Below are 20,232 nucleotides of genomic sequence, written 5' to 3' on the forward strand. Positions count from 1 at the left end.
TGGCCAGACAAGGCAGGCGCTCGGGAGGCCCTCATAGCTGCTAGATTTGTGGAAGATGATGACATCTTGCAGTGAGGAGACTCGATAGATCCTCCCATTGCATCCGTGAACGTTTAACTCCATACCCTCTGTGATAATGCTCCTGTCATGGAGATGCAGTGGAGGCCCTAATAGTCGCTCGATTACAGGAGGATGATGGCAGTGGCCTGTGAAACAGGACGCATCACTCACAGCATGATTGTCTGATGGATGTTGCACTGCTGGATCCTCACTTGGTAGAGCACAGGACCGGTCCAGATCATCGCCGGCCAGCTGGATGGCTCTGTTTTCAAAGTCTGAGAGGACTTTGATTTCAAGCATTCCTCCCCCAGTCTGCGATCTTTCCCTGTTGTTGTGTGCCATGGATAGAGATGGGGAGAGTGTATCAGGACACCTGCCGGGCCAGATGCTAAGTATGCCTGGCATGTGTGGATGGTGAGTGGTCCCACATGGACGGGATGAGGGCAAATGAAGGTGTGTGTGAGAGAGTGAATGGTGATGTCCCTTGACCCAACAGTGAGTGAGGGCCCTGTGGATGTGTGATGGGTTTGAGAGTGAGTTGAGTGATGAGAAGAGTGACTTACCCCAGTGGAACGGAGGAGATCATTCATTCTCTTGTGGCACTGGGTGGCTGTCCTCTATTGAAGGGCGTTGGCGCTGACCACCGCTGCCTCTGCCTCCCAAGCCTGATTGCTCACCCTGCTGCCCATCCTGCAGCCAGAGCGGGGGTAGAGGACATCGTGGTTGGCCACCACTGCATCCAAAAGGACATTCCAGTGATGTGTCGTGTCATTAAACCTGGGGGCTGCAGTCTTTTTGCCTTTCGTGGACATCTTCCCTGCAGCAGTCCTGGGTTGGCAGCACTGAGATGTGTGCACGTGGCTGGACTTTAAATGTGGTGCCCGGTGTGGTGAAGTGGCGAGGTGATGGCGCGACGGGCGAATCAGAGCCGGCCCGCCATGGAAACGGCGTGTTTTCTGGGAATGCATAATCAACGTGGCGGGTTTGGGACAATACGGGCGTGAGAAGCAGCCATTGCAGCAGGCATATAAAACCTCATTTTACCCGCTCGTTACCACACTTGGGGCAAATCTGGGACGATTCCATCCAGGGTCTTGTGTATGACTGAACAAGACAGAGCGGGAACCCTGGGGAGTTTAGTTTGCCAAGTTGAATTTGATGATCTTGTGAGGCAGCGATGAGACTAATCAAAATGCTTTCAATGCCCTTGGGTCGATGGAGTTACTCTGTGCCTTTGATTACTAACTTGCGAGGGAAAGTGCTTGTTTGGACAATGGGCCCAGTGGTGAAGCACCTCACGCAACTCCTCCCGTTAAAAAGGCTCGACAGAGGGCAACTGTTCCCATGACATAGTGGGCCTGACATTTATAGGGAGGGATTGACAGGCTAGAAAATGGCTGGAGACCTTCGGGGACGGTCGCCAGTAATAGAGGCGGACGGTACACAAAATCAGAGCTTAATGAGGGCAGAGAGAGCTTTGAGTGCTAGTGGAGGGAGGAAGGAGAGAGAGCGCGAAGGACCACAATCAGCAGGAGGAGAAGGCCAAAGACATCCTTGAAGGTCCACTGGAGGACTCCTTCCAAACACTTTCCAAACCCGCGACCACTACCATCTAGAAGGACAAGGGCAGCAGATAGATGGGAACACCACCACCACCACCTGGAAGTTCCCCTCCAAGCCACTCACCATCCTCACTTGGAAATATGTCGGCCATTTCTTCACTGTTGCTGGGTCAAAATCCTGGAACTTCCTTCCTAACAACACTGTGGGTGTACCTACACCACATGGACTGCAGTGGTTCAAGAAGGCGGCTCACCACCACCTTCTCAAGGGCAACTAGGGATGGGCAATAAATGCTGGTCTAACCAGCAAAGCCCACATCCCATGAATGAATAAAAAAAAAACAACATACTGACCTTCTGGAGCTATCAGCTCCTGCCTCCCTTTCATTGTCTGGATTCCCCGAGCAGTGGCTAAATTGGTCGGCGACTGTTAAGTTTTAAACTTGGGCTGCTAATTAAAGCAGTCTCCTACAGTGTAAATGCACAAAATGAAGTCTCCCACTGCTTGAGAGAAATGACACTTGTACAGTATGCTCTCCGGCAGCACAAAAGCATCAATGAGGGGCTTACTCGTCAATGTGGATCGTTCAAACACTCTTCATCTCCCTTCCCCCACCACCCCCCATACCAAAAAAACCATCATGATAAAGACCAGTCTCTCATCATGGGTTATTGTTTTCAAAAAGATGTAGAGTCTGTGTCTGATCCAGTGGGGGAGGGAGACAGGATTTTTTAAAAAAGGAAATAGAAAATACAATTTACCTCAGAATTGATGTTTTGTAAAAATTGTCATCGTTTTTCAAAACATGGGATTGGCAAACATTTAAATCCATTAAGCGAGTCAGTGGAAAATAGTTGCAAAATATTACTACACCACTTAGATAGTTTAGATCAAAGATAACAGGGATGGAAGCGATATTCTGGCATTCTGGCTATGCTCGTTAACTCATGACGACCTGCTCCAATTAATATTAAAATTAAAACAAACATGCTTTTGTGTGAGGGTTGCCAACACTGGTTGGAGGCAATCCAGGACCTTTCATAAACTGCCCCTCCCCCTCACTCCCACTAATGGCCGCTCTCAACATGTCCAAGCCCAGGGAATAGCATCATTCGACACCAACTGGAAAGCAAACAGATCCTTAACTGCATTCCGGCCTCCTCCAATCTTAAGCAAAAATATTTTCAAAGAAAATGAAAAATGCATTGACATTTGATTTTTCTCCTGAGGTTTGCTTACAGCAGTATCCTGGGGGTCAATCCTGGGAGAGAAGAAGCCCCCTTCTTCATACTCAAGTGAAGGCCATTCTGATTGCAGGGCCAGAGGCCTACTACAATCAGGCCAAACTTCCAGCACGCACAAAGACTTGCAGCTTTGGAGAAGGCAGAGTGGGAGGCTGGTGCAATAGCTTCCTGTTTATCTCAAGTCAGCTAGCTCTATAACCACAGCCCTTGTTTTATGAATCAGACAGACAGCTGCAAATAAGGAGGCTTTAGAAATCTTGTGGTAAAACAAATAACTGGAAGCAGTTTCAGCGCAGTAAAGTCCGTCCACCCAAAACTGGCCAGCAAACTAACATCCCCCGACAATGAAAGTGCCAGGTGGCTTGGTGGGTAGCTATCACAGCTCACAGGTCAGAAGATCCTGTGCTCCTATAATCCCGTTCCAGAGACTTGAGCAGACTGGTACACCCAATGCAGTACTGAGAGAGTGGATCTCAGGTGGATGTAAAAAGATCCCTTGGCCACTATTTTAAAGAAGAGCAGGGGAGTTCTCCCCAGTGCCCTGACCAATATTTATCCCTCAACCAACAATTAAGTAAACCATATGAACATTATCATATGGTTGTTTGTGGGAGTGTACTGTCTTGTAAATGTGTTGCCACGTTGCACACATTACAACAGTGACGATACTTCGAAAGTACTTCGTTGGCTGCAAAATGCTTTGGGACTTCCTAAGCTCATAAAAAATGAATATATAAATGCAATGGAATACAAAAGTAGGGAGGTTATGCTTCAGTTGTACAGGGCATTGTTGAGGCCACATCTAGAGTACTGTGTACAGTACTGGTCTCCTTATTTAAGGAAAGATGTAACTGTGTTGGAAGCAGTTCAGAGAAGGTTTACCAGACTAATACCAGGAATGGGTGGGTTGTCTTATGAGGAAAGGCTGGACAGGTTAGGCTTGTATCCGCTGGAGTTTAGAAGAGTAAGAGACGACTTGATTGAAACCTTTAAGATCCTGAGGGGTCTTGACAAGAGAGGACGTGGAGGGGATGTTTCCTTTTGTGGAAGAATCTAGAACTAGGGGTCATGGTTTAAAAATAATGGGTTGCTCATTTAAGCCAGGAGATAAGGGGAAATTTTTTCTCTGAGGGTAGGTGTCTTTGGAACTCTCTTCCTCAAAAGACGGTGGAAGCAGAGTCTTTGAATATTTTTAAGGCAGAGGTAGGTAGGTTCTTGATTAACAAGGGAAAGGTGATCGGTGGTAGGCAGGAGGTTAAAATCAGAACAACCATGATCTTAATTGAATGGCGGAGTAGGCTTGAAGGGCCAAGTTGTCTACTCCTGCTCCTAGTTCATATGTTCCTTTGTAAGTGAATTGAAAGTGAATCAATATTCTATCCAGTATTAAATGACTTTTCACAGTGTCTAATTTTAAAACTGGAGATTCCCTATGTGCACACTCTTTAAAAAAAAAATTGCATCAATTAATAAAGCATGTGTCCTTACTTTGGCAGACTGGTCAGTAGTATGATGATAGTCATGTTTACCAGATAGGTTGCCCATTCTGACCCTTTGGAGCTGTGAAAGAAAACAATGAGACAACAGGTTATGATACAGAAGAACCATTTCTGTTGAGTGGATTAGAAACAGTAGCAACCCAATACAAAAAAAAAACTCACTCAAAACTGCCTCATAGATCATTGTGAAACAAATGCACTTGGAGGATCACCCGGTTTTCATTGTTTCAATTCTAAAATGCAGAGTATTGATTCACATATTAAATACCGGAGTAGGGTATTGAGATTGGCCTTGGGCATGGTTGCAAACCAATGCAGGTGTGAGGAAAGGAAACAGCAAAGGCTTTCCAAAACAGTCAAGTAAAAGGACAGTAAAGAATGGGTGGGACCACATTCAAATAAAAAGAGGGCCGAATTATTCGTTTGGGGAAGACACATGCTTAAGAAGTGTTTGTTAATCTCAGTACATACAGAGGAAGTGCACTACAACATCAACTTTCATTTATGTACCATCTTCCTTCTTTTAAAAAAAAATCTTCCTTCCCCAATTACTTTAATCTGCCCTCTGGTTACCAACCTTTCTACCATGAGAAACAGTTTTTCCCTTCACACTCTAACAAACCCTTCCATGATTGTGAACCTTCCTTTTAAATCTACCCTGGACCCCTCCACTTGGAGGAGAACAACCCCAGCTTTTCCAGTCTCTCCATATAACAGAAGTCCCTCATCCCTGGTGCCATTCTCGTAAGTCCTTCCTGCATCCTCTCCACAATCTCGGTTATCCTTCCTAGAGTGTGGTGCCCAGAACTGAACGCAATACTCTAGCTGAGGCCTGACCGGTGGTTTATCATAACTTCCTTGGTTTTGTACTTCTAGGCTGCTATTAATAAAGCCAGGGACTCCACATGCTATTATCACAGCTTTATCAACTTGCCAAACATTTATACACGTACACCCTCGGGTATTTCATTTTAGTATATGTACCATACGTGTAACAATAGCAACTTGCATTTATATGGCACCATCAATGTAAAACATCCCGAGGAGCTTTATCAGGCAAAATTTGACACTAAGCTATAAAATGAGACATCGGGACAGGATTAAAAGCTTGGTCAAAGAGGTAGTTTTTAAGCAGTGTCTTATGGGCTAAGAGAGAGGTAGAGAGGTGTAGGGAAGGAATTCTAGAGCTTGGCACCTAGGTAAGTGAAGGCACTGCCACACATGGTGGGGCAATTATAATTGGGTCATTTGCTCGTGATGCTTATACCCCTGCGGCCATTTAACACACCACCAGAAGACCTACTGGCAGTGTCCCTAGCCAGTCTGACTTGTCAAACATCACCTCCCTTTTCATGTAAGAACTAAGAGCAGGAGTTGGCTATTTGACACCTCGAGCCTGCTCATGGCTGATCTTCCACCTCAGCTATGCCTTCCTGCATGAACCCCACGTCCCTCGATTCCTTTACTATCCAAAAATCTATCGGTCTCAGTCTTGAACTTGCTCAATACTGGGCTTCCACAGCTCTCTGGGGTAGAGAATTTCAAAGATTCGCGACCCTTTCAGTGAAGAAACTTCTCCTCATCTCAGTCCTAAAAGGCCGACCCCTTATTTTGAGACTAATTCATGTGGTTAAGATCCATGACCAAACAAGAGGAACATTGTGGAGTTGGAGAGTGATTAATAGACTTCAGGGATTAAGTTTCCCTTTAACTTGATTGCTTCATTCACAAGAAAGAAAATCCACTGAAAATGTCACTTGGGTTTAAAAAGTGGTCTGGCAGAGTCATACGATAGTTATAAAATGATTGAAAACCAATTTAAAAAAATAAGTGTGCCTTTAGTCTAAGTCGGATTAACTGTGCACTTTCAAACTGTGACATAGCTTAGCATTAAAAAATGTTCAAGGAGCTTGGTTCTGCAGTAATGATTTGCCTAATCGCTCCTGCCAACATCAACCCTTCATCAAATATTAAATAAAACCCTTGCAAAAGATAACAAAATCCAGCACTTTTGGCTACTCCCAGAAGCCAGTTCCCATCAAAGAATAAGTACTAAATTGCTTCCAATTGTCCCACACATGCAGCTGTCTATAATGTCAGCCAAACAAACGTTTTCTGTATGACTATATTGGGCAATTTTTTCATTATATGTAACATTACAAATAATAGGTTTACTACAGAGAAAAACTCGGCCATGGGAATGAGGCAAATAACTTTCTGCAATTTGTTCCAATTAGGCCGATTATGTGTGTTGCCTCCGTGCTCGCTGGCCTACATTGGCTACTGATCCAGCCAAGTATCCTTTATTTTAAAATGCTCATCCTTTTGTTCAAATTCCTCCATGGTCTCACCCCTCCCTATCTATCTCTGTAACCATCTCTAGTCCCACAACCCTCAGCGACCTCTGCACTCCTCTCTTGTGCAACCCTGGTTTTCATTGCTGCACCTTCAGCTGGCAGGCCCCACGTTCTGGAATCCTCTCCCTAAGTCCCTTTGCCTCTCCTCCTTCTCAAGGCATTCCTTTAAAGGCTAGGACAAACAGTCCTAACGTCCCCTTACCCGTAAAATGTTTTTAATGCTTCTGTGAAGCACCTTGAAACATTTTACTGTGATGCATTTATATAGTGTAAGTTGTGTTTGTGTCAATCCTGCCTGCTTTACCTCTAGACTCAACTATTCTAACGCTCTCCTGGCTGGTCTCGCACATTCTACCCTCCGTAAACTTGAGGTCATCCAAAACTTAGCTGCCCATGACTTAACTGGCACCAAGTCTAGTTCCCCTATCAACCCTGTGTTCACTGACCTACATTGGCACCTCGATTTTAAAATTTTCATTCTTATTTTCAAATCCCTCCAGGGCCTTGCCCCTCCCTATCTCTGTAACCTCTTCCAGACCCACAACCCTCTTGAGGTATCTGCTCTAATACTGACCTCTCGTGCAACTACCCGCCTATACTCTCCGATGGAGAATGCGACACAGGTAGAAATGGTGAAAAATGTTTGACAATGACCTCGCAGAGCTGGCCTCAGCCTTTGAGAGGAAAGGAGAACCAGTGCATGACAGGTCTGGAGTCTGGGGGAGATGCACAGTTACCCATAAAACATGAGTGAGGAATGAGACATCTTGGGGATGGAGGTTAGAGGCAAATTATCATCGTTCTCTGGGAGGTACAGACAAGGCCATTCTAGGTTTCTTGTAGCTGCCAGTATGTCCTAACAGTTAGGCATCTTCTCACTGCCATCTGTCCAGTTTGTAGCTTGTACCAGGCCCTTTGGAAAGGAGCAAGCTAACAAAAAAAGGAATAAGTATCTTGCTTGTTCATTAGATCACAGGAAAGTGTTTTCAGAGAGGTAAAGCTTTTTGCTTATGGATGTCTACTTTTTCTTCATAGCCAGTAACCTTTATAGACATTTCCATCCAAATGATGAGAAGTGGTAATCATTTAAATTTGAATTGTTTTACTGGGCGTGTCTAACTCAGGGGTGGTATTCCTTAGGCTTCTGTCTAGATAGGAACCAAATGATTGTGTATTGAGTATTAACCATCCCAACACCACCCAGTGCACGTACACACACATGCTCACACAATTCCCCCTCCCCCCCCAAATCTAATCTTCCCTTCATACAGAGAAACATGCTAACAACAGGTGGTTATTCTGCCCCTTGAGTCTGTTCTCTCATTAATTAGATCATGCCTCTTTTTAAAATCAATTTACCCACCATAGCTCCCTGTCTCCAACACCCTTAACGAACAAAAACTTAGGCATCCTCCCAGATCTGCACTAAATGCAGTAGCGGGTGTAAAAAAAAACTATGTTTTAGCCACCCAGCTGCAATCACAGGTTTTTGCAAAGTATGGTCCACTTCCCACCTCATTAATTACGCAGCCACAAGAAACACGCCATCGCCTCTGAATCGCCCGCCACACCGTTACCTCCCCATTACCTCACTCCGAGTGCCGCACACACAGTTCTCAATGCTTGTAGCCCAGGACTGCTCCAGTGAAGACATGGCCCTGAAAGCCAATAAGAGTTCAGTGACCTGTCACTGGAATGCCTGTTGGAGGCTCGCTGTGATGTCCTCCATCTCCGCTCAAGCTGCAGGAGGTCCAGCAATCTCACCACTCCGGTTTGGGAGCCGGTGGCAGAGGTGGTCAGTGCCAACGCTGCACAGAAGAGGTCGGCCATCCAGTGCAGAAAGAGAATGAATGATCTCATCTGTGCCGCCAGGGTATCACTCTAAACTCACACACTCACAAGGCCATCACACATTCACTGGCATCTCACTCACTGCCAGCTCAAGGGACATCACCACTCACTCTCTCGCACACACACACCCTCACATCTCCATCTGGCCTCATCTCCTCTGGAGACTGCCTCCTCATCCCTCACCATCTTGAGGCCACTTGCACAGATCAACATGTGCCCCCACACACACCCTGGGATACCCCTCCTTCCCCAAAACAGCTCTCGGCCTGCAGCCTCTTCCCTTGCCCGAGGCCACTTCTCCCCCTTCCCCAAGGGAGCCCTAGCCCTGCAGCCGTTGAAAAGCAGCCCCGACCTTATGGCTGGTCTGTTAGGCAGAGACTTGCCCATGAGCTTCCCTAAAAGTGATGTGGTGCTGTCTGTGAAGCCTGGCGCTGATGACTGCGAGTGCTGCCCGAAGCAAAGTAGGCAAACAAACCTCAAGTCCCAAGTGAAGTGCAGCCCACCGGGTGCATGTCGCTTATGTACAGTTGTGAAACACGTCGGCGTGCAATCATGTCAACCTTCTCGGATGATCCAGCGTGAGGGGATGATTCTGGCGAGCAGGGCTTATAATGAATTGCTAAAGTATTGAAATTAGGTTCCCAAAGTTGCAGCAATGCTCAAATGGTAATGTCATTTTATTCCATTCGTGGCTCTTGGAGTGTCACCATCATGAATCATGCAGATGCCAGAACTAAACCACGTTCTAACTTGAATCAGGAGTTTTTAAAAAGAGAAGCAGCTTATAGAATAAATTGTGACTGAGGATTCCTCACGGTCTATTGGGGACTCAAACAGTGAAGCATTAAAAGTTCCTATTATTCTCAATAACTTTCATACAAACCGCCATACAATCCTCCAGATTTAAAGCGATAGATAGAAATTCCCGACAAGGCATTTCCAGTATCTGACAAATATTATTCCTCACAGCTACTCCCAGATGTTCTAAAGGGAGACAATTCCTGTGCAAATTACAATCCACTAACAACACTGAGCTATGCAGCTTGTGAAGAGATGATCAACGATATTCAATTGAGGCACACATTTCCATGCAGGTAAAAGCTTTCAGTGGCCTAGCTCCTAATTAAGCTCCAGAATTTCCTTCCTGGGCCTTTCCAACTCTTTCCTCCCTTAAGATGCTCCTGAAAACCCAACTCTCTGACCAAGCTTTAGGCCACTGGTCTCAATATCTCCTTATGCAGCTTGGTGTCAAATTTCGAAAGTCGCTCCTGTGAAGCCCCTTGGGTTATTTCACTACACTGAAGGTGCTATTTCAATGCAAGTTTTTGCAGTAAGATGGGAACTATTTAAAGCAGGCCAATAAACCACAAGATTGGACAAAATCCAATCCACTAGTTATCAAGTCCAATCCTCCTAAATGGAGAACACCAATGTTTTCAAAGCAGAGTGGGAAAGACTGAAATCACATTGGTAAAAAAGGAGGAAAAAACCACAGGGCAGCATTTTCCGGTCGGTGAGCAGGGGCAGGACCCGCTCGCTAACGCGTAAAATGACACGGGGTGACGTTGGGCGTGCATCCCGACATCACCCCGCGCCATTTAGATTTTCAGTTCGGCGGGCGCGCGGCCGAGGCAGCTGTGTGCCCACCAACCTGTCAACAGCCTATTAAGGCCATTAAAAAAGTAATTAAAATCATTAATGGACCTGCCCGTCCAACCTTAAAAAAGGTGGACAGGCAGACGAAGAGCCCAGGCGGCCTTTCGATAAAGCATGAAACCTCGTCCACGGGCAGAATGAGGTTTCCTGAGGGATTTAAAACGCTCGGAAAATTTTTAAATAAAAGTAATGGACAAGTCCCACCCAGCTCATGTGGCATGTGACAGTGTCACACGAGGGGACATTGTCAGGAAAATTTCTTCTTACCCTTAATAAATTTTTTAAACTTCAACCGATCTCCGAGGCAGCACTTTGCCTCAGGGAGATCTGTGCGCGCTCTTCCACACGCGTGTGCAAAAGAGCGCACAGACCCACTCAGGGAGTGCACAGTGCTTCCGGGTGTACGTCACGCTGGGCGGGCCTTAATTGGGCCCGTCCACTTAAAATGGCGGTGCGCCCCTGACTGGGGGTGCCGGTCAGAAACCCGCCCGCTCATGCCCACTCCCGCACAACCCCCCCGACAGGCGGGGTTGTGGGGGGGGAATGCTGCCCACGGTATACAGGGAAACGTTAACCCACATCAGCAGAGTCTAGGTGGGTGGGTGGCTGGGCAGTTGAAATTGGAGAGCAATGGGTTAATGTTAATGAGACCATGTTGCTATTAATAATCTAACTGTGACATCAGGAGTCAGATAACCAAGAGGCTCCATGAGAGCAAGGCATAGGACAGACTGTGTCCTGGAAACCATGTGCTCACCCTGAGGTCCTTGCAAATATAGTGCCTAATAAATTGCTTCAAGTAAAACTATACCAACCATCTCAAGTCTGTCATAGGAGAAGGAAAATCTCATCAGAAATGTATGGTAAGACAAGGCTACATGCCAACAGTAAACCCTCACCATAGCTCAGCAATGACACAGAACAAAAATCACCTGTGAGACTTACTCAGCAACATCCCACATTGACCCACTAGTCCCAATTTTAAACTGCTCTCACGGCCACACAAGAGGCAAGTCATAAATATGAAGGTCAGATTTCCGTGACTTCAGTGGGAGCCCTGGTTGTTACTTTAACCAAAGGACTGAGTCAGGAAAGTGGTTGGTGTCGTTCTCCCCAGCAGGCCCAAAGAGACTTAAACTGAGCCTCCCCTCTGGGCCTCACAAGGCCTCCCTCACCTGGACAAGCCCCCAGGTCACGAGGTTCTCTCATCACCCCTGGCACGTCGGAGCATCAGGGCCCATTCCTTTGGACTCTCAGCGGTTTGCTGTTGGTTTCAGACAGGAGACTGACTAGAATCTTGTGCAGGTTAGGCCCTGGGAGTTAAAAATCAGAGTGAGACACCTTCCACTTGTAGCTGAGATCAGGAGACCATTCAGCCCCTCAAGCCTGTTCCATTTTTCCAATATAATCATGGCTGATCTGCAACTCCATTGACCCACCTTGGTTCCATATCCCTCAATACCCTTGCCTCACTAAATCACAGGATTGTTTCTATTACTCTTAAAATTTTTAATTAAATTCTAGCCTCAACAGCTTTTGGTGGTGGGGAGGGTCGGGGGGGGGTGGAATTCAGCATTCCAGATTTCTACCATCCAAGATAGATATTTGATAATTCACTGAAAACATCCAGACAGTGCGAGGCTCTCAAAATTACTACTTCTGTTCCAGGGTTGTCATCTGGAGCTTTTGATTCCAAATCAGGAAGACTTTTTTTTTAAAAAAAAGTATAAAACTTCTTGCTAAGGCTGCATTGAGAATATTCTATTCAAAGAATCAGATGGTAAGGTGTTCCAAATCAGCTTATGATGCCTTTTTAAATGAATGGCCCTTCCTGCTGACCCTTTGGCCCAGAGGAAGATTAAGGGGTTTATTATTTGATGATGGGGCCAGGAGGTCACTCTCGCACCAGTAGCCTGCAGAAATTCAGATGGGCAGATGGAAAACCTCACTGGAGGAATCAAACAGCCTCATTCATGCTCAGTTGAGGGCAAGGTTGCTTCCGATATATACATTCTTCTGTATGGCTTTTAGGGCAACAGGATTAAATACCAGGTGCATCGTGGAGTCAGACACACACAAAACTCAGTCCGAGTGCTGTCATTCTCCATATTTACTATACGGTTTTCAAGTGATTTTCTGTATGTGTTAACTAATTGTATAACGTGATTCTCCAGCATAACCAAACAACAAAAAAATTATAAAAATCTTTTTTAAAAAAAAAGCATTTTCACTACCTCAAACTAGAGGGACCAGGGCAGCAGGTGGATGGGAACACCACCACCTGCAAACCCCCCTCCAAGCCACACATCATCCTGACTAGCAAGATCCCAGGAAAAGCAGTGCAATAACAACCAGATGATCTGTTTCGATGTTGCTTGAGATAAGAGTATAAATATTGGCCAGGACACCAGTGGGAACTCCTGTGCACTACAATGGAATGATGCCACACAATTGTTTGCATCAACCAGATGAGGCCTTATTTCAAAAGTCTCATCTGGAAGGCTGCACCTTCTGACAGTCCAACCCTCCCTCAGCAGTGCATTGTCAGTCTCAGCTAGACTATGTGCTCAAGTCTCTGAAGTGGCACGCAAATCCTCTGTCTCAGAGGTGAGCATGTCACTCACTGAGCCAGGGCTGGCACTAGAGCGAGCTGTGCACATTACAGGCACAATCAGGGGAGGCTGTGGCATAGTGGTATTGCCACTTGACTGGTACGCCAGAGACTGAAGGTGATGTTCTGGGGACCTGGGTTCAAATCTCACCACGGCAGATGGTGAAATTTGAATTAAATAAAAATCTGGAATTAAAGGTCTAATGGTGTCGATTGTTGTAAAAACCCATCTGGTTCACTAATGCCCTTTTAGGGAAGGAAATCTGCTGCCCTTACCTGGTCTGGCCCACAGCAATGTGGTTGACTCTTATATGCCCTCTGAACAAGGGCAATTAGGGATGGGCAGTAAATGCTGGTCTGGCCACATTCCATGAACGAATAAAAAAAATTCTAAAAATGCCAAGCCGTTAAGTAACGTTGAGAGGACTACATCAGTAGCTTTACACATGGGAAATTGTGCATTGGTGGAATCCAGTTATCATAGAAATTACAGCTGTGTTTCCTACATTACAATAGTGCCCTCATTTCCAAAAGTACTTCATTGCCCGTAAAGCACTTTGGGACACCCACAGGTCATGAAGAGTGCCAGACTGCACTGGTGCTTCACAGCCACAGCTGACTCTTTGTGCTGCAGAAATATTATAAAACTTCATACTTTGAGCCAATAAAACTGGCAGGCAGTATTGAGAGCCCAACCCCACCTAACAACAGAGAAACAAATGCGCCAGTCAGTCTCTTGCTGGCACCACTCACGCAGGTTACAAGGTGATATTGGCCGGGATTCTTCCAGTCCCGAGTCCATATGACCCTTCTTCAGAGCAGGTCACACAGACTCGAAACGTTAACTTTGTTTTTCTCTCTCTCTCTCTCTCTCTCCACAGACGCTGTCAGACCTGCTGAGTTTTTCCGGCATTTTCTGTTTTTGTTTCGGATTTCCAGCATCCGCAGTATTTTGCTTTTCTTCTTCCAGTCCCACCTGCCCCGGGACCGGAAATTCCCACCCGAAAAGTCAACGGAACTTTGGGTTGGCCATCAAACTTTCTGTCCTGCCCGCGACAATGCCTGCCACAGGTGGGACTGGAAAATCCCGGCCATTAATCCATACTGTACTGCCCCACACAGTAATGTTCTTATTGGATTTAGGCCCATGCTGCCTTATCAAATTCTCCAAATAATGGGTATTATCAAACAGAGCAGAGAATTGTTCACCAGAGCAAGTATATCTTTATTTACACGTGGTTAGCAATATAAAAAAGGACTGATGACAAACAATAGCACAGTACAAAGATACATATGATGAGAAAATCTATAAATGGAGGCAATAAACCTTTGTAATAATGGCTTTGGGCGATTTGGAAGTTTGTCAAAATTCTAGTCGCCTTGCTTCCGCTCATTACATAAACACAATCTTGGAAACGGCATCAAAGATTGTGGAATTTTACACGCGAGTGAGATATGCCCAGAAACCACTTGCGTCCGGTGTTTTCTCTGACCTTTCACAAAATGATTGAATTAGCCCGAATCAGTCCTGGTCTCCAACCTGGTCACTCCCAGGTCGAAACTGCGAGACTCCACCAAGCGTGCTGGTTTGGGAAGGTTCAAGTCACACGGGCATTAATGGGCATGTTTTTAAAAGCTTTTCATATCAAAAAATAAAATGAAAGAAACTGAGCAGCACGCATCAACAAAACAACTAAAAGGATTTCAGTATTTTTTTTAAAGAAAATGATTTTCAGTCATTTTAAATCAAGTTGCTCACTTACTGGAGGAGGATTTGACGCCATTAAAATTACTTGTTTTTTGCTGATAAACCCATTTTCGGCTGCACTAGTTAAACTGGACCCAGTTACCACCCTTCAAGAACAAAATAAATAGGAGCCCTGCTTCACCATTCAAAACGATCATGGCTGATCTTGGGCTTCAACTCCATTTTCCTCCTGCTCCCCATATCCCTTAATTCCCTGAGACAAAAAAAAATCTGTCTACCCAGCCTTAAATATATTCAAGTTTTAAAAGTAGAGAATTTTGTTTTTTTTTTAAAAAGTGATTACATTCTGCTGCATTGGTTCATGGAAGATCTTCCATTTGTGATAATGCAAATGAATTTTAGCTAGTCGACACTTTAAGCTTAACTGAACCAGTGCAATTTCAGGCATGCTTCAGATTCAATTTCCCAGTTGCTCCCAAAGCAGAAGCTATATGCCAAACTCAGTTTGTCTCATCCTCTCTCAGCCTTTGGCACAGTCTCTTGTTCTGACGGAGGAACTGAAGACGTCTTCGCAAGTCTTCTAGGTGCTGTGAATGAGTTTATGCCGAAATTATCTCCGAAATGAATTGATAGGAACTTCAGCAGAAGTTGTTACTGTCTGAATTTCAATTGTTTTGTGGCCAATGCCGAGACTTCTGTTAACACCTTGATACAGACAGTCCCTCAAGCAACATTAACATCCAACTCATAAATCCAGCAAGATTCAAATCTGCCACACATCTACAATCAACTTCACAATGGTGCAAACTTTTCGGTTTTGCTTAAAAAGGGGCAGTGGTACTCATTTTTTAAGAACTATTTAACTTTTAGTCAAAACACGGGCAAATCTCTATGGAAACGAAACAAGTTATCCAACCAAATGAAACCAGCAACAAAAAAAAAGTACCATGGATCTGTGACTGGACAGACACAGAGTTTGACACCAATTAAAACTGCTCATTATACATGACTCATACTATCTCACTTCCTGTGGAGACCATCTGTGCAAGGTCACACACGCACACACACGCATACACACAGTGCTGAAATACACTCCAGATCACCTTCTTAAAAAGGGGAAATTAATTTTCATTACTTATCACCCATACAATTGAAATGAAAGAACTTGCATTTATATCCTGCCTTTCACACTAAAGGTCAAAGGGAGCAGTGTCCAGTCCTTAAGGGGCTGGATATAAAGCTTTCCTGACACCCAACAAGGGAAATAACAGCAGCAAGGCTACAATGTCTAACTGTTTAGGGTGAATAAAGCAGCTTTAAAAAAACAGAACTGTTGCAAGGAAGGGTTCCCCCATTTTGGAAGGGAAGGCCTCCTCTTAGTGAAGGCTTGAGCAGCCTGGGGATAGAAGCAAGCAACTGAAAAGGGCAAGTATGGTCTCACCTAAACCTGGAAGTCAATGGGGAGGAAATCGGAGGGTCTCTGTCAGGTTGCCAAGTACTGGTCACAAATGATGCCTTACATTACGAGGTTAACTAAGCTCCGCTATATGAATTGGTAACACTCTTGCATCAGAAGATTGTTAGGTGCGACATTGATTCCAGGTAACTATCAGGTCAGCCATGATTTTACTAAATGGCGAAGCAGGCTGGAGGGGCTGAATGGCCTACTCCTGCTCCTTGTTCACATGTTCGTATGTATATTTGTAAGCACATATGTTTAGGCTGACAGTACTGAGGGAGTGCTGCACTGCTGTCCTTCAGATTAGTAGTTAAACTGCCCTCTCAGATGGTGCGAAAGATCCCATGCCACTACTTCAGAGAAGAGCAGGGGAGTTAATTCCAGCATCCTGACTCAATATTTATTTTTAATTTAATTGGGCTGATAAGTGGCAAGTAACATTTATATCACACAGGTGCCAGGCAATGACCACCTCCAACAAGAGAGGATCTAACCATCGCCCCATGACGTTCAATGGCATGAGCATCACCGAACCCCCTACTATCATCTTGGGGGTTACCATTGACCAGAAACTGAAATGCACCAGTGACATAAATACTGTGGCTACAAGAGCAGGCCAGAGGCTGGAAATTCTGCAGTGACTAACTCACCTCCCAATTCCCTAAAGTCTCTCCAACAACAAGGCATAAGTCAGGAATATGATGAATATTCTTCAATTGCCTGGATGAGTGCAGCTCCAACACCACTCAAGAAGCTCGACACCATCCAGGACAAAGCAGCCTGCTTGATTTCCACCTGATCCACCATCTACTCCCCCCACCACCAGTGCACAGTAGCAGCAGTGTGTACCACCTACAAGATGCACTGCAGCAACTCACCAAGGCTCCTTAGACAGCACCTTCCAAACCCATGACCTCTACCACCAAGAAGGATAAAAGGTAACAGATGCATGGAAACACCACCACCTTCAAGTTCCCCTCCAAGCTACACACCATCCTGTCTTGGAAATATATCGCCGTTCCTTAACTGTCGCTGGGTCAAAATCCTGGAACTCCCTCCCTAACAGCACTGTGGGTGTACCTACACCACATAGGCTGCAGCAGTTCAAGAAGGCAGCTCACCACCACCTTCTCAAGGGCAATTAGGAATGGGCAATAAATGCTGGCCCAGCCAGTGATGCCCACGCCCCATGAGTGAATAAAAAAAATAAAAATTATTCCTCAAACCAACATCATTAAAACAGATTATCTGGTCATTATCACATTGGCGTTTGTGGGAGCTTGCTGTGTGCAAATTGGCTGCCACATTTCCTGCATTATAACAATGGCTACACACAGTGAATATTCATGCTTCACCAGACACCCTAACAGTGTTGCACAACAATGAATTTGCCCTGTGGCTCACTAAATTCAGCAAAAATTAATTGTCTAACGTGCTTCCAACATTGGTAGCTGCCCACCGCACGCTCTCAGCAACACAAAGTGGCCGACAGGCCAGAGCTGGGTGGCTGACACACATGAATACACATTGGGCAGATGGTGGTCGAGTGGCAATGTCACTAGATGAATAAGCCAGAGACCCAGGATAAATACTATGAGGGCATAGACTCAAATCCCACCACAACAGTGGCTGGAATTTAAATTCAATTAATAAATCTCTCAGAAATGGTGGTGATCATGAAACTATCAATTGTCCTAAGAACTCTCTTGGCTCACCAATATCCTTTAGGGAAGGAAATCAGCCACCCTTGCCTGGTCTGGCCTACATGTGACTCCAGATCCACAGCAATGTGGTTGACTCTCAAACTGTCCTCTGAAATGGCCGAGCAAGCCGCTCTGTTCAAGGGCAATGAGGGATGGGCAACGAAGGCTGGCCTGTGACACCCACATTCCAGGAGAGTGAGAGAGAAAATATTGTCTCGTCTCCCTTCCACTGCTGGCTTTCTGAAGCTCAGGCTATAACATCTGGGCTGATGCACGCAGTACACTACTGAAGGAGTGCTGCACTGTCAGAGATTAGACTCTGAACTGAGGCCCTATCTGCCCCTTTCAGGTGTGCAAGGAACGATCCCATGGCACCATTCTGAAGAGTAGCAGGAGGTGGTTCTCTCGATCGTCCTAGCCCAACATTAGCCCTCAACCGAACAGATTGCCTCGATATGATCCCATTGCTGTCCTGGGATCGTGCTGTGCACAAATCGACTGCCGTGTTCCCTACATTGCAGCTGCGACTGTGCTTCAAAATGCACTTTGCTGGCTCTAAAGCATGATAAGACACCCTGAAGTTGTGAAGAGCATTGAATAAAAGCAAGTCATCTTCATACAAAGTGGAAAAGGCTACAAAGCATATGTTAGCATGCAACTGTACAGGTGCTGCATCAATGCACCACATTGCTGCAGAGAGTAAACACAGCACTATTTCCTATATGGTGGAAACAGGGGTTTCTGCTTGGGCAATTCTCCATTCAGTTTTATGTTTTTTTTTGTACATCACAGAATTAAATCCCATCTGCTCTCTGGCCAGGCCTGAACACCATAGTTTGTAATTCCCATGTCAAAGATACTTCATGTTATATTTAGCACAAATTTCACACGGCTCATATCACACAGACAATTTTCAAAGAAAGAATAACCTTGCATTTATGTAGTGCCTTTCACATCCTTGTGGTGCACCAAACCACTTAGAAATTAATTTACATTTTCTTTTATTCTTTCATGGGATGTGGGCGTCACTGGCTAGGCCAGCATTTATTGCCCATCCCTAATTGCCCTTGAGAAGGTGGTGGTGCAGTCCAGGTGGTGTAGGTACACCTACAGTGCTGTTAGGGAGGGAGTTCCAGGATTTTGACCTAGCGACAGTGAAGGAACGGCGATATATTTCCAAGTGAAGATGGTGAGTGGATTAGAGGGGAACCGGCAAGTGATGGTGTTCCCATGTGTCTGCTGCCCTTGTCCTCCTAGGTGGTAGAAGTTGCGGGTTTGTGATGTAGCCACTGTTATACTGCAAGCAAATCCTACAGGCAATTTGTGCACAGAAAGATTCCACAAAGAGCAAAACTGATCAGAACTTTTTCTGGGTGGTGATGTTGATTGAAACAGGAACATGGATGAGGACACCAGGAAACTCTCAAAGGTTCCCATCTACCCAGGACTGGCTGGGAGTCTGCATAAATCTCCCTATAGATTAACTCATAGGGAAAAAAAACAGAGGCAAGAAAAATGTACCTTTAAAAAATAATTGCTTTGTACATTGATATAGGTTACACAGTGAAGATCGGGAAAAATTGCTGTTTGACTGGGATGGTGTTGGGTGTGGGATGTCATATGATGCGGCCTCTTGGAATACATGTATTGTCAATCCTAACTCCCTATTCTTCTTTAACAGTGCAATGGGAATCTTATACATCCAACAACAAGGACTTGTATTTATATAGCGCCTTTAGCAGAATAAACTATCCCAAGGCACTTCACAGGAACATTTGAACAAAATCTAACACTGAGCCACACAACGCGATATTAGGGCAGGTGACCAAAAGCTTGGTCAAAGAGGTAGGTCTGAAGGGATGTCTTAAAGGAAGCAAGTGAGGTTTGACAGCTGGGGAGGTGTAGACAGGAAATTCCAGAGCTCAGGACCTAGGTACCTGAAGGCGTGGTCGGGCGCTTAAAATCAGGGATGCTCAAGAGGCCAGGATTAGAGGAGCACAGATATCTGAGGGTTGTAGGGCTGGTGGAGGTTACAGAGGTAGGGAGGGGTGAGGGGGTAAGGATTTGAAACTTAAAACATTGCTTGATTGGGAGTCAGGGTAGGTCAGAGAGCACAGGGGTGATAGGTGAACTGGACTTGGTGCAAGTTAAGACAGGGGCAGCAAAGCACTGGATGAGCTCAAGTTTACAGAGGGTAAAATGTGGGAGACCAGGTAGTTAGGTGGGAGTCAACCTTATCAATAGCAGACAGGTTCAACAGCAGACAGGGCCTTGTTTTAACATCAGATGAAAGGCCACACCTTTCATTATGCGGTATTCTCTTAGCATTACACTGAAGTGTTAGCTTTGATAATGCACTCAAGGGTTGGCATGAGTTTTGACCTGTTAACTGGAGTTGGACGTGATACTGACATAGCCACATTGAATTGCTTAGGCAGCTGTAACATATGGATTTATGTTATAAAACAGTGGATTTAAAACAAAGAGAAAGTCTTTATTCATTGAAATCCAGGCTCTAAAT

The 20,232-nt window shown here is 45.3% G+C and overlaps 1 protein-coding gene across 2 annotated transcripts in view; it reads right to left on the minus strand.

Moving 5' to 3' along the window:
* Window positions 1-20,232, minus strand: part of LOC144679486 (myelin basic protein-like) — a 207,677-nt gene that overhangs the window by 151,388 nt on the left and 36,057 nt on the right. For both annotated transcript variants that reach the window (XM_078539902.1, XM_078539904.1), the window contains exon 2: window positions 4,356-4,427. In XM_078539902.1, coding sequence (XP_078396028.1) covers window positions 4,356-4,412 — 57 coding nt within the window. In that variant the 5' untranslated portion in view covers window positions 4,413-4,427. The remainder of the gene's footprint in view (window positions 1-4,355; window positions 4,428-20,232) is intronic.

The sequence above is a fragment of the Cetorhinus maximus genome, chromosome 4, assembly GCF_964194155.1.
Source record: "Cetorhinus maximus chromosome 4, sCetMax3.hap1.1, whole genome shotgun sequence".
Taxonomy (NCBI): Eukaryota; Metazoa; Chordata; class Chondrichthyes; order Lamniformes; family Cetorhinidae; genus Cetorhinus; species Cetorhinus maximus.